Source organism: Ovis canadensis, chromosome 4, assembly GCF_042477335.2.
Source record: "Ovis canadensis isolate MfBH-ARS-UI-01 breed Bighorn chromosome 4, ARS-UI_OviCan_v2, whole genome shotgun sequence".
Lineage (NCBI taxonomy): Eukaryota > Metazoa > Chordata > Mammalia > Artiodactyla > Bovidae > Ovis > Ovis canadensis.
The window spans coordinates 19837468-19850583 of record NC_091248.1 but is presented as its reverse complement, the minus strand read 5'-3'; the positions used below and the strand labels follow the sequence as shown (position 1 = coordinate 19850583).

The 13116-nt window shown below is 51.0% G+C and overlaps 1 protein-coding gene across 1 annotated transcript in view; it reads right to left on the bottom strand.

Annotated features, from left to right (window-relative positions):
• DDC (dopa decarboxylase) overlaps positions 1 to 13116 on the bottom strand; it is a 94283-nt gene that overhangs the window by 57984 nt on the left and 23183 nt on the right. The window contains exons 3-5 of the mRNA XM_069587322.1: positions 12289 to 12402; positions 9327 to 9446; positions 1608 to 1742 (exon numbers count right to left, since the gene is read on the bottom strand). Coding sequence (XP_069443423.1) covers positions 1608 to 1742; positions 9327 to 9446; positions 12289 to 12402 — 369 coding nt within the window. The remainder of the gene's footprint in view (positions 1 to 1607; positions 1743 to 9326; positions 9447 to 12288; positions 12403 to 13116) is intronic.

Below are 13116 nucleotides of genomic sequence, written 5' to 3'. Positions count from 1 at the left end.
TGGCTTAAGAAACTCATTAAAAATATTACATCAGTGATACAGAGAACAAACTTTTGGACATCAAGGGGGGAAAGGGGGGTAGGATAGAGTGGGAGACTGGGACTGAAATACACACACAACTACGTATGAAACAGATAAGTGATGAGAGCATACTGCGCAGCACAGGGGAAGAGAAGGTACAATCTATTCCTAGGGTGTGTCCTAAGTCACCCTTAAAACACGCTTCAAAGTACAGTCTGAGCAGGCAAAAACTGATCCCACTCGCATGAGGTACCTAGAAGTCAATTTCATAGAGTCAGCAAGTACGTAGATGCCAGGGGCTCCCCCTCCTCCAGGGGTATGGAGGGGAGGGGTAGTGGGGACTTAGTGTTCAGTGGGTCAGAGTTTCAGTTTAGGAAGGCGAAAAACCTGGCAGACGGATGACAGCGAGCGTGGCGCAACAGTGTGACTGTACTTTGCGCCGCTGTACTGTACGGTGTATGTGTGAGTCACTCGTCGGTCCAGCTCTTTGCGACCTTGTGGACTGTAGCCCACCAGGCTCCGCTGTCCATGGAATTCTCCAGGCAAGAACACTGGAGTGGGTAGCCATTCCCTTCTCCAGGGATCTTCCTGACCCAGGAATAGAACCTGGATCTCCCACACTGCATGCAGATTCTTTACCATCTGAGCCACCAGGGAAGCCTGAACTGTACAGTTAAATGTGGTTAAAATAGCATGTTTTATGTTATGTGACTTTGCCACAATAAAAAAACTTTAAGAATGCTATGTGGGCAAAGCTAAATCAGCCTTGTGGAACCAAAGCCTCTGGTGGTGCCATGTTTTGGGTGCCCTCTTGACTCCTGGTTCACTCATGGAGCTGCTGCTCAGTGCCCTTTCCTTCTGTTCTCTCTCACACAATTGCGTTTTGCTTTTGCTTTTTAACCTTTTTCAAGAAGGCTGATCATGGGAACTGATCATGGACCAGATGCCCCCACTTGCAGAGATCTCTAAACCTTATAAAGCACTGCCTCACCCTCATCCTGGTGCAACCACTAGCTGGCAGAGCAGCAGCACCAGGTGGCAGGCCCTTTGACCCTGTCTGATGGTTTAAAAAAGCCTTTGAGAACTGACGTGATTGGCCTGAGATCACAGAATTTAAAATAGCAGGGCTGGGATGTGAGCCCAGGTCTTTGAGCCCTGAGCCCCACATGCGGCTCCACTACGCCGTGCTGAAGGCAGCGAGCTGGCCTCAACACGAGCTGGGACAGGTGGGGTCGGGGTGATCTCACGGCACGTTTATTCTCTTTCCAACCTGATCTGCTAAGTTCCCACTGGCAGCCTACATCTTTTCTTTAGCAGAGGTCCCTAGCTTAGTGACACCCGGGGGACTGTTTTTGGATTGAAACAGATACTGCACGGTCTGTAGTTTTTCCTTTTTTAATTTTTGGACACACCATGAGGCATATGGAACCTTAGTTCCCCGACCAGGGACAGAATCCACGGCCCCTGCAATGGGAGACAGAGTCTTAACCACTGGACCACCAGGAAGTCCTCGGTGGGGTTTTGACTTGACACCACAAACCATTCCACCCCAGGAGGCTCAAGGAGGCCCTGGGCACTGCACTCACCTGGTCAGACGCGTAGGCCACCAACTTCTCCATGATGGCAGCCTGCGTCAGCTCCGGGGAGGCGGCCTGCAGGCGTCGGGTCACTTTGGTCCGAGCAGCCAGCAGGGCCACCAGGGTAGCTTCACTGGCAGTTCCCTGAATCAAAGAAAAGGTCAACAGGGCCTCCCAATTGCAGCCAGGGAATCATCTCTAAATGTGAGAGATGTGACGTGGGGTCTTCCTATTTTCTTAGAAGATGCGCCTGGAATCGTCAAGCCCGTTCTCCCATGCAGGGGAAAGGCTGTGCGCCTGTGACTGACACTCCAGCTCTTCTTACCAATTCAGCATTGCTTTGCCTGTTTCATAAAATACCCGCCAGCACTCACTGGCGCTTACTAGGCATCCCTGCTGCAGACTTGGCAGACACGTTCCCATGGACACTTCCCAGTCTGGACAGGACGTGCTGGTGCGTTTCCCCCAGAGGAGGAAATGGGACCCAGGGCACAGCTGCGGGCACTGCTGCACACACAGCAACTTGGACACACACGTTTGTCTGTTTTCACAAAGGGGCTGCCTCTTCTTTGAGACCCAGAAATTGCCCTGGAGGGTGTTCCCCAGTCACTAATGTTACAGGCTGAATCCCTCTCCCCTAGATTTCATATGTTGGAGCCCTAACTCCCAATTTCTCAGAATGTGACCACGTATGGAGACAAAATCTATGAAGGGGTCACAAAGTCAAAATGGGCCTTTTAGAGGGGCCCGTGGTCCAGGCTGGCTGGTGTCCTCATAGGACAAGGAGCTGAGCACATGTGCCTGCACACACACACACACACACACACACACACACGCAGACGTGAGGCCACGTGAGCACACAGGGAGAAGCCTCGGGAACGTCAGCCATGCTGCCACCGTGACATCAGATGTCTCGGCTCCGGATGATGAGACAAGCCTGTCTGCTGCCTGGGTCATCTGGTCTCTGCCTCTTCGTTGTGGCAGCCTTATCAAGCTAACACAATGAATGTCAACAACTTATTTTGGCAAAGGAATCAAGGATGCAAAATTCACTCCTCTGAGGGTGGGTGGTGGTGAAAGAGAATATAAATTCAGCACCTACTCCGTCAGCCCATCTAAGCTGCAAACTAAGCTCATTTTTAATTGTATCATGTTCGGTTGGGAAACCTATGTTCAGAGAGTTTAGGTAACTTGCCCCAAATCAACTGTAAGTGAGCAGTATGGTTAGGAGCAAACCCATATCTGTCTGCAGGGACTACTCCATGTGTGATCACGGAATCTTATGTAAATCCTGGAAAAGACCATGAGCTGAATAGTATTACCATTAGAAAGAAAAAGTCTAAAAGGTAGAGTTTTGTTGACTGTGAGAAAGAAATTTATAAAATAAAAACAGTCATAGTTCTGTAGAGCTCTGCAGCTCCAATGCATAAATTCATATATACACATCTGTAATCTTAATTCCAAGAAAATACACTGGTCATAGCAAACACCCTCTTCCAACAACACAAGAGATGACTCTACACATGGACATTACTAGATGGTCAATACCAAAGTCTGATTATATTCTTTGCAGCCAAAAAAGGAGAAGCTCTATACAGTCAGCAAAAACAAGACCAGAAGCTGACTGGGGCTCAGATCATGAACTCCTTATTGCCAAGTTCAGACTTAAATTGAAGAAAGTAGGGAAATCCACTGCCTCCTTCATACACACTGACACGGGAAGCTCACCGAAAGGCACGGGCCTGGGGGTGCGTGTCCTTGTCTTTCCCTGACACTCCTGTGTGAGCGCAGCTCACTCTCAACATCACCCTCTGTCGGAGGCCTTGGAATTCCCACTACCCCCCAGCGTCCATGCTTCTCTGAACCATATTCTAAGGAAAGGCTTGAATCACTACAACAGTTCACAATGGGTTTTCCTTTAGGCGCTGTCCATGCCTTGAAAGAAAATTCCCCTTCTTCAGGCAACAAAAAGTGATTTTTCAAAAATATGCCAATGAAAAACTGTCAGCCAAGCACTTCACTGCAGGAAATCTGTTTCTTTTACTTTAACCTTTGCTTCCGCTTGCTTTTTTTCACTAAAAGGATACTGTTTATACGTAATGACCTGCCCCAGGGAACCCTGCCCTCCTGCTTGAATATTAAACCAAAGTGCCTTGGTTCAGGACCCTGTCCACCTGTGGATGGGAGTGCTCAGGTGCTCAATTGTGTCCAGCTGTTTGCGACCCCATGGACTGTAGCCCACCAGGCTCCTCAGTCCACGGAATTCTCCAGGCAAGAATACTAGAGTGGGTTGCCATTTCCTTCTCCAGGGGAATCTTCCCAACCCAGGGATCAAAGCACTGACTCCTGCATCTCCTGAATTGGCAGGCAGATTCTTTTACCACTGAACCACCTGGGAAGGAAGAAATTAATACATCCCCTGCCCAAGGCTTGCCATTCTAGGAGGTAACTGCAAGACTGTTTTGTTTTACTTTGCTTCCTCAACTCCTGTCTCTTTCTGTTATATAAAAGAACTTGGCATCCAGACCCCCAACAAGAAGGCTGAGACATTACTCTTCCATTTTCTTGGCCAGCCAGCTTTCCCGATAAAGACGTATTCCTTGCCTCAACACCACATCTCTCAGTTAATTGGCCTGTAGTGCAGCAAGCAGAGTGGGCTTGGACTGGGCAACAGCTTGGTGACAGGCGCAGCAGACAAGTGGGTCTCTGGCCTCTGCTGGAAGCAGGTTTGGGCCAAGGAAGGGACGGGGCGCCTGTTCTTGCACACAGAGCAGTAAGGATACCTCTGTTTTCCTGCCGCAGACAAAGGTTGCCATGGTGAGGCTGCGGCAAGGCAGAAAGAACCTCGGTGAACGTTGCCACTGGCTGCTGATGCTGGAGCAGGAACACCCTTTCATTTTCTTAGTTTTCAAGTGTCGCCCCACACACAGCACGAAATTGGCCTTTCTTCCACGAGAGCTTTCAGAGCCAATTAAGAGACTATTTCCATGGCCCTGTTTGTCCAGCTTAAAGGATGGTTTGCCATTTGACGCAGACACCCATCACAGGGCCGACGCCTGGCAGCTGTGATTATGGCTCTGGGGGGCCAGCATCCCCCCCGGCTGTCACCAGGCTCAGGCACTCTGAGCCCTTGCAAATTAGAGGCAATCAGCCTTGTCAGAGGGAAGGCTGGGCTTCCTGCCTCAAACACAGACATGATCGACTGCTTTCCTCGAGCAAACTGGGTGGACAGGACTCCAAGGGGGTTTGTATTGAGTCTTGGGCTGAGGGACGTCAGAATTAGTCCCAAACAAATGCCTGAGCTTCTGCTGTTTCTAGAAAATGGAAGTGCCTTTAAAGGAAAAGGTGATTTAAAGATGAAGCCCACGGCAGCATGCCCATCTCTGGACATTCACACCCCAGCCAAGGGCCAGGGGCAGGCTGAGGGGACACCCTGGCCTCCAGCTCACATGTACACCAGCTTTGCCTTGAACTAGCTCAAGCACTATGCACTATGTTTCTGAACCTTAACCCAATCCTCATAAATATTTGGAGGTTGAGAAATGAACACAGAAAACAGAAGAAATAAAGCTAAAACACAGCCTAACTCTGAGTGGGTGTTCAACACAAAGTTGGTATTATTATGATATACATGCCTTGGATGATGAGGGATCTGTAAGATTTTTGAGTAGCATCAAATGAGAGAAATCATTTGATTTCGGGCTGCTGAAAAGAATTAAACATGAAACTGTATTTGTCCTGATCTCCAGTGACCCAGGAAAACTCTTTTTTAAAATTGTTGTTTGTTTTTGATCTTTGGTGGAGCTGGAGCATTCGTGCTGAGGCTCAACCAGGCGAGCCTCAGAAGAAAGCTGAGGACCCTCTTAGGGGATTGTTGACCTTCATTCTAGAGCGTATCCTTTGAAATATGACTCACGAGTGGAAGATGTGATACTATACACATTTCTATAGCTATTCTGTTTATATAAATTGTGACACCATAGATAGTCATGCAAATGGAAGGAGACCACACATATTAAACATACCATACTTAATTTTAAAAAAGGAGAAAGTCATGCAATAATAATATTCTCAAAGACTGAACAATAGGAGGACTTCCCTGGTGGTGCAGGGGTTAAGAATTCACCTGCAGGGAACACGGGTTCAATCCCTGGTCTGGAAAGACGCCGCATGCAGGACAATTGAGCCTGTTTGCTACCGCTACTAAGCCTGCTCCGCAGAGCCCAGGCTCTGCAACAAGAGAAGCCACCGCCGTGAGAAGCCTTCACTCAGGGACTAGAGAGGAGCCCCTGCTCACCGCAGCCCGTGGGCTACAGCGAAGATCAGGCACGGCCAAAACTATTTACAGATAAATAAACAGTGGGGAAAGCCCACAACAAAATGGTAAGTAAAACACCCCACAGGAGGTCTACATGATGTATTGTATTATCCCAATTCTGTTTCTATTACGTACATATGTATGTACACATACAGAGGTATTGAAATAACACTGGGAGGAAGCTGCCCCAAAGTGTTTCTGCATCTCTTCCCTTTATCCTATGGATGTCTAGTTTTTGTTAGCAGAAAGGAGATGATGCTTTTAAGTTGAACAGCAGAGCCAAAATTGACGCTGAAGGTAATCAGTCGACACTGTGAAAAATGGAGATAGTGATATAAAGAAAACCACGAGAAATTCCCCCAAAATACAGAGGAGAAAATGACCAAAAAAAAAAAAACACAAAAAACAAAACAAAACAAAAAAAAAAAAGAACGGAAAATGCCAAATAAAAGTGGAAAATGATGGAAGAGGTACCCAAACCGTGGAAAGCTAAAGTTCCTCTAAAGCAGAGTATAAGGGACCAAGAGACAAAGACTAAGTTATAGCGGGAGGAAAATGTCCCCGGGTGAGGGAAGAACTGATTCTCAGATTAACTGGGCTTCCCAGAGGCTGGGACATGGGGTCAAAATGAATAGCACAAAGGGAAAAAGTGTATCTTGACAAAAATTGTGGAATCGGAAAGAAGAAGGTCTACCGTGAGGGTCCATCTTGTCGTGAAGCGTCAGATCACCCACAGGGCTGGAATCCAGTCGGACAGAACTCACCACCAAGGTCCCCATGGCAGCCTGCCTCTCTCAGGCCCTGCTCTTTGTTGGCAGTGGAGCCCCAGAGAGTCAGGGACCTGAAAGCCACCCGACCCCCCAGCAAGGGGAGATGCAGCTGAAGGGGCATGGACTGGGGCTGCGGATAGCAGCCCCTTTCCCAGGCTGGAAGCGGCTTGGAGCTCAGACCTTTGTGTGTGGTTTTTCCCAGGTTGCCCCAGGCTGCATCACCTTGACCAACAGAAAGCTGTCCAAGGTGGCCGAAACGTTTGCCATGGTGAGAAAAGTCACTGTTGCTGCCGTGTCTAAGTCCCATGCACAGCACCGTATTGAAGCTTTGCATACTCAGAGTGAAGGGTTCATTTCTATCAGCCAGCACTCAGAAATGCTGTTGCAGGAGGGAGCGTGCTATAAGCAGAGAGGTGAGACAGGAGGGGACGAGGGAGTGTGGTTGAGCCTGGCCAGGCTGGGCAGGAGACAGACGGTTTCATATAGAGTGACTCAGCAATTCTCTTATCAGTCCTGCTAATAAATGGTTTGGTGACGCTCTCAACCATAATCCTTTTACAAGAGCATCTGTGACTGATTTTCCCATCCTGACCCGGAGCCAGGATATGATTTATCTCCACACTGGCAGAAATCGCAGGGTCCCAGTTGAGCTGACAGAAGGAGAATTCTCCTCTGCCTTTAGTGGGGGCCATGCAGCAGGTCCGTTAGTCCTGTTTTTCCCTAGCAGAATCTGCCGATATTGTCACCGCAAACACTTTCATGACCATCCTAATCTTGGGAGCATTCCATAATCCCAACCTGCCGGAATGATGCACAGTCAACTTCATTATCAAAACTCTCATCCTGGCCGTCTCCTTTTTGTGAATCTGAGCATCACAGCCAGGACTCCAGTACAGTCAGCCTATATCATATCTCTGTCTGCCACTAACACCGGTCCTGTGATGTCTCACTGCCCATCATCACATCGGCCATCCCATCGCAACCATCAGAAAGAGATCTGGCAAAAGAGTTACTCTGAGAGAGTAAGCAGGCTGTAGGTCACAGGAAAGTCAGCCCTGGGTCATGCCACAAGGCTTGTTTATCGAAGAGTATTTCAACATCTCTGAATGAGATGACACGAATGCAGCATCAGGATGACCAGACATGCTTATTCCTGGGCCCCCCAAAGACTTATTGAGGGTAAAAGTGAGACTCCCTCTGTGGGTCCCTCTCTCCGTGACGCTGACCCGCACTGGTTTTGTTTGGGAAAATAAAAGATGCCACGCTTTCATCCTGGAAGCTGAGAATCCCCACTGTATTTGGAAGAGGGACCCTGCTAATGTGATTAAGAACCTTGACAGGAGGGGGAGGGGGTTATCTTGGATTATCTGGATGGACTCTATCTAATCTTGGGGGTCCTGAAAAGTGAAGACGCTTTCTCATTTGTGGTCAGAGGAGAGGTGACCTGAAAGAAGGGTCAGAGAGATGGCACTTTGCAGCCACTTTGCAGACAGACGAGGTGCCATGGCACAGGAATGTGGGAAACTTCTAGAAACTAGAAGAGGCAAGGACAGAGTCTTGCTTGGGACTTACAAGGGGTCAACCCTGATTTTAGCTGTGAGATCCATCAGGCTCCCACCAGAAAGAACTGTAAAATAATAGGGTTAGTCAGCCGATTAACATGCTAGCATTTAAGGCCCCCGGTGAGTCGAGCAGCCTTGAGCCTGGAGACGGGCTTGCCCCCCATCTCACCCGGCCACGCCAGCAGGTGACCTCACACTGAGGCATCCGGGCCTGAGCTCCCGTCAGCCAAGTGGACACAAACACAGCTGCTGTGACTGACTCTCAGAACCTTTGAGAAGACGATATTTGAGAAAGGAAATTTTTTTTCCCAAAGTAGAGGGGGCTTTCCCTGTGAGGGTGGTGGGTTGATTAGTGTCCCTCTTTGCTGCTAGGAAAGAAAATAGCTGGGCAGTCCTAGTTTCCTGAGTGGCATTCGTGCCATAGATGTCCCGCTGTGCCTGTCATTGTGTGTCCCATCCCCTGACGCACCGTCTGGCACGTAGACACTCTTAAAGACACGTGCTAGATGAAGAATACATTTAATCATCACATCGCAAAGGCAGCATCTTTAGGTGGATGGTGGGTCCCCATGGTGCAGCTCTTTCTAGAAGGCTCTGCAGCACTGGGTCACGGCTGCCACTGCGGACGGCCCTGTGTGGTGGTCAGATTGTGGCTCTGTGGTCAGATGGGTGTGGACTCAGACCCTAGCTGTAGAACTTACCTGCTGGGCATCGATGGGCAAGCTACCTGACTGCTCTGAGCCCTAGTTTCCTCGCCTGTAAAACAGAGGTTGAGAAATGGTCCCTAATCAGAGCGCTATTGTGAAAATTAAGTTTGGGCCTGGGAAGCACTCTGGTACGTGGGGAAGCAATGGGGACCCACACACGCCTCCACTGTTGTGTGTTTACTTCTACGCACCAGGCAAGTGACAGCCACCACGCTGCCCACCATCAACAGCGGCCTGGGAGAGAGAGATGGCTGGGGAGCCAAACCAGATGCAGAGCTTTCCTAGGGCTCTGCTCTGCTCATTCTCCAGAAGAAACAACGCTTGCGGGCCACCTGCACCCCGGAATCCAGACCCCACCCTCTCCGCCTTACCTGGATCACCCCGCCGCCTTCTCCAGCTTCTCCAGCCAGAAACGCCTCGGGAAGCTGCAGCATCTTCCCCAGCCAGTCCATCATCACCGTCTCGAGCTCCGTGCACGCCGGGCTGGCTGCCTGTGGGCAGGAGGAAAGGATGAACCACAGGCAGCTGCCCTCAGCTTCCCACCAGCTTGGGATCCAGGGAAATGACAAGCAGGGGAAACTTCCTTACTGCCCTTGATCAGCTGAGCAAAAGGTTTCGAACATTTTCAAAAGGCCCATCCCTGGAGGGGACTCACTCTGAAGGTGTGCTTACACGTGGTGGGGCTTCTGGAGCAGCAGCGGCTGGACCATTGCCCCCAGCAGCCCCACGCTGCCGCCAAGGACCACTGGCAGGACTTGGTGCTGAGAGCTGGTGCCCATAACCTTCCGTTCCGTCTTGCCCCTGGAGAGCCAGGAAGGAGCCATTCTCCCTGGGGCCCAGGTTGGCTGCTGGGGTCCATGTTTTCTGCATGGGGTTTTCAAGTCTCTACCTGCCTCACCCACAGGCTCAGGTCCTCTGCCCTCCAGGGCTTCTCCGTCATAAACCTTTAGGGGCTGGTGCCAGAACAAGGGCCTAGATCTGGCTGGATTTCAGAAGCAACGGCGGGCTTTATTCATTCACTGTCCTCTAGATTAAAATCACTTGATCCCAGGTGCTATTCAAACATCTCCGAAAGTTTCAAACATGGCCTCCAGCCATGACTTGGGAGGATAGCAGGGCAGGAAGGCACTGACCTCTGCGATGACCTGCCCCACAGCTGCACTGTTCCCAGGCCAGCTTCCTCATGCAGCCGTCTGTTTGTTTATAGAAGGACCTAGTACGGCTCTCTGGTGGACCCCGGTCCACAGTCACAGTGCGAGGAATGAGATGGGCTGAGTGGAGGAGGTGAAGCCCCGGGAAGCCCCGTCTCTGATCTTGCCTTCCAAGCTCTGGGATGGTTCTCCTTGTGCTCAGGAGGCGGTGAGCTGGCCACAGGCCCTACCTGCAGATGAACCAGCCTCTCCAACCATGCGGATCTCACTGTGGTGCTCGGGGTGCCCTTGGCCCTCACACGTGCCCCAGTTCCCCACATACTGTGGGGCAGCACCATCCAGGGGGCACCCCCATCCCATCCTGGCCAAGGCCCCCTCCAGGCATGGGAACCTGCCTCACTGCTCAGAGCCCAGGGCTCAGCCAGTGCCTCTTAGAGACCGTGAGGCAGCCCTCCAAGGCCCCAGGGCACCAGACCATCCTCAGAACAGACTGGGAAGGACAGGTGCCACCACCCTGAGGGGCAGGGGGCTCTGGGTTGGAGTCCGAGTGGAGTCCACTGTCCTGTCTGATGTAAAGAATGTGCTTTAGGGGACTTGTGCTCTGAGGGTCCCCAAGGCCACATGGGCGGCACCCAGGCTGCTCTTCCAAAGAGAAATCCCTGCAACTAAGGCAAGAGCTGAGGGCTGACCCTCCAAGTCTGCCTCTGGGATGCTGAGGCCCCCTCCCCCAGCAACTCTGGGCCCTAGGCTAGAGAGGAGCAATGAGGGAGGGGGCCAGAGCCGGGGGTCAGGGGGTAATGGGGGCGCTGAAGCTGGGTGTTTAGGAACTCACAACTTATTAGTGCCTGAGGCCATTATTCAGCACAAGTCCGGAGTTATGAGTCTGCTCAGCTACTTAGCACAAGCAAGCAGGCACCCTGGGCCCAGAAGGCCGAGCTCAGACCCTGGCCTGGAGAGAGGCCCTCAGACATGGGCAGCCTCGGGGTCCCTCACACAGTCAGCAGGCGGCCTTTCTCTGGAGCGCTCTGCATGGAGGAAAGCCAGGAATCTTTCCTGTGGTGTTGGGCTGGGATCTTTCTAGGCCTTTTTACAAAAAAGTTTTTACTGAAGCATAGTTGATTTAGAATGTGGTGTTAGTTTCTGCTGTACAGCAAGAGAATCAGTTATATGTATACCTATATCCCCTTTTCTTTAGATTTTATTCCCATATGGGTCATTACGGAGAAGGACATGGCAACCCACTCCAGTGTTCTTGCGTGGAGAATCCCAGGGACGGAGGAGCCTGGTGGGCTGCCATCTATGGGGTTGCACAGAGTTGGACACAACTGAAGCGACTTAGCAGCAGCAGTAGCAGCATGGGTCATTACGGAATGCTAAAGAGTTCCCTGTGTTATATAGCAGATTCTTATTAGTTACCCACTTTGTATGTAGTAGTGTATACCTGTTAATCCCCAGCTCCTAACTTACTCCTCCCACCCCCTTACCCCCTGGTAAACACAAGTTTGTTTTCTATGTTTGTGATTCTAGTTCTGTTTTGTAAATAAGATCATTTGTACCATGTTTAAGATTCCGCCTATAAGCGATATCATATGATGCCTGTCTTTGTCTGTCTGCCTTCCTTCACTTAGTATGATCACCTCTAGGTCCATCCACAGTGCTGCGAACAGCTTTACTGCATTCTTTCTTACAGCTGAGTAATATTCCACTGTATATAAAGACGCCCCGGGGTTGGTGTGGAGGCAGGGCCCATCCCCTGCTCTCAGCAGTGGCACTTCTGCTGGGCTGGGGTCCCTCCTGGGACAGCATCCGTAGCCAAGAACAGAGCGGGTGGGACCAGGGCAGTCATGTTTCTCAAACTGCAGATGGTCTAGAAACCCCTTATTCTGCTTGGGAGACATGCAGGTTCCCAGGCTTGAGCTGCAGAAACTCCAGGGCCTCTACTGTGGTCTGAATTCAAACCAAGCACCTCTAAACACACCGCTGTGCAGAACTGGCTTTTGGATGTAGACAGACTCCCCCTCTGCTTCCCTGAACTCCAAATTTCCATGCGAGTCCCCCTCTGCCCAGACCCAAGTCCCTCTCTTCCCACAGGGGTGGCACCACCAGCTCACTGCCTGAGTTCCGGGTGCATGTCCCATGGGAGAATCCCAGCACCCACCCCCAACCCCCAACACTCACTCACCCAGGAGAAGCCGATGCAGCCGATGGCCCCGCACAGCATGTCCGCGAGCATGGCGGGGTACGAGCTGGCCGTGGGGAAGTAGGCGAAGAAATAGGGGCTGTGCCAGTGGGTCACCTGCGTGGGACACGGGCAGTCACCTGGGGCCGGGCGGCAGCCCTGCGGGCAGGGGCCGGGGTGCTTGGGTTTGCCACAGAGAGCCAAGTCTCTATTAACAGAAAAACCTTGTTTTAAATTCTGGCCAGAAGTGTCAGCCAGGAGGCTGCCCCTGAGATCCCATCTCTTTGTGTTGAGATTGCTTTTCCTAAAACTGCTCCAAAAAATAGTCTATATCAGAAAAGGAGAGAAAAAGAGAGAGATTTGATCTTTGAGTTTTCCTCAACTGCCTACTCGGAGAAGGCAATGGCACCCCACTCCAATACTCTTGCCTGGAAAATCCCATGGACGGAGGAGCCTGGAAAGCTGCAGTCCATGGGGTCGCTGAGGGTTGGACATGACTGAATGACTTCACTTTCATGCATTGGAGAAGGAAATGGCAACCTAATCCAGTGTTCTTGCCTGGAGAATCCTAGGGACGGGGGAACCTGATGGGCTGCCGTCTATGGTGCCGTCGCACAGAGTTGGACACAGCTGAAGTGACTTAGCAGCAGCAGCTGCCTACTGCAGCTTCCTCACTCTCCTGTCCAATCCATTCCCAGCTAATGGAGCAGAAACTTCTGGTTTTGGCAGTCTCATGGAAATGAGATGAGTCTCATGAGATGGCACCTGGAGGTGGGGCCTCTGGGAGGTAAGGGGTTGGATGCGATGGAAAGGGTGGACCCTCTGCACAAA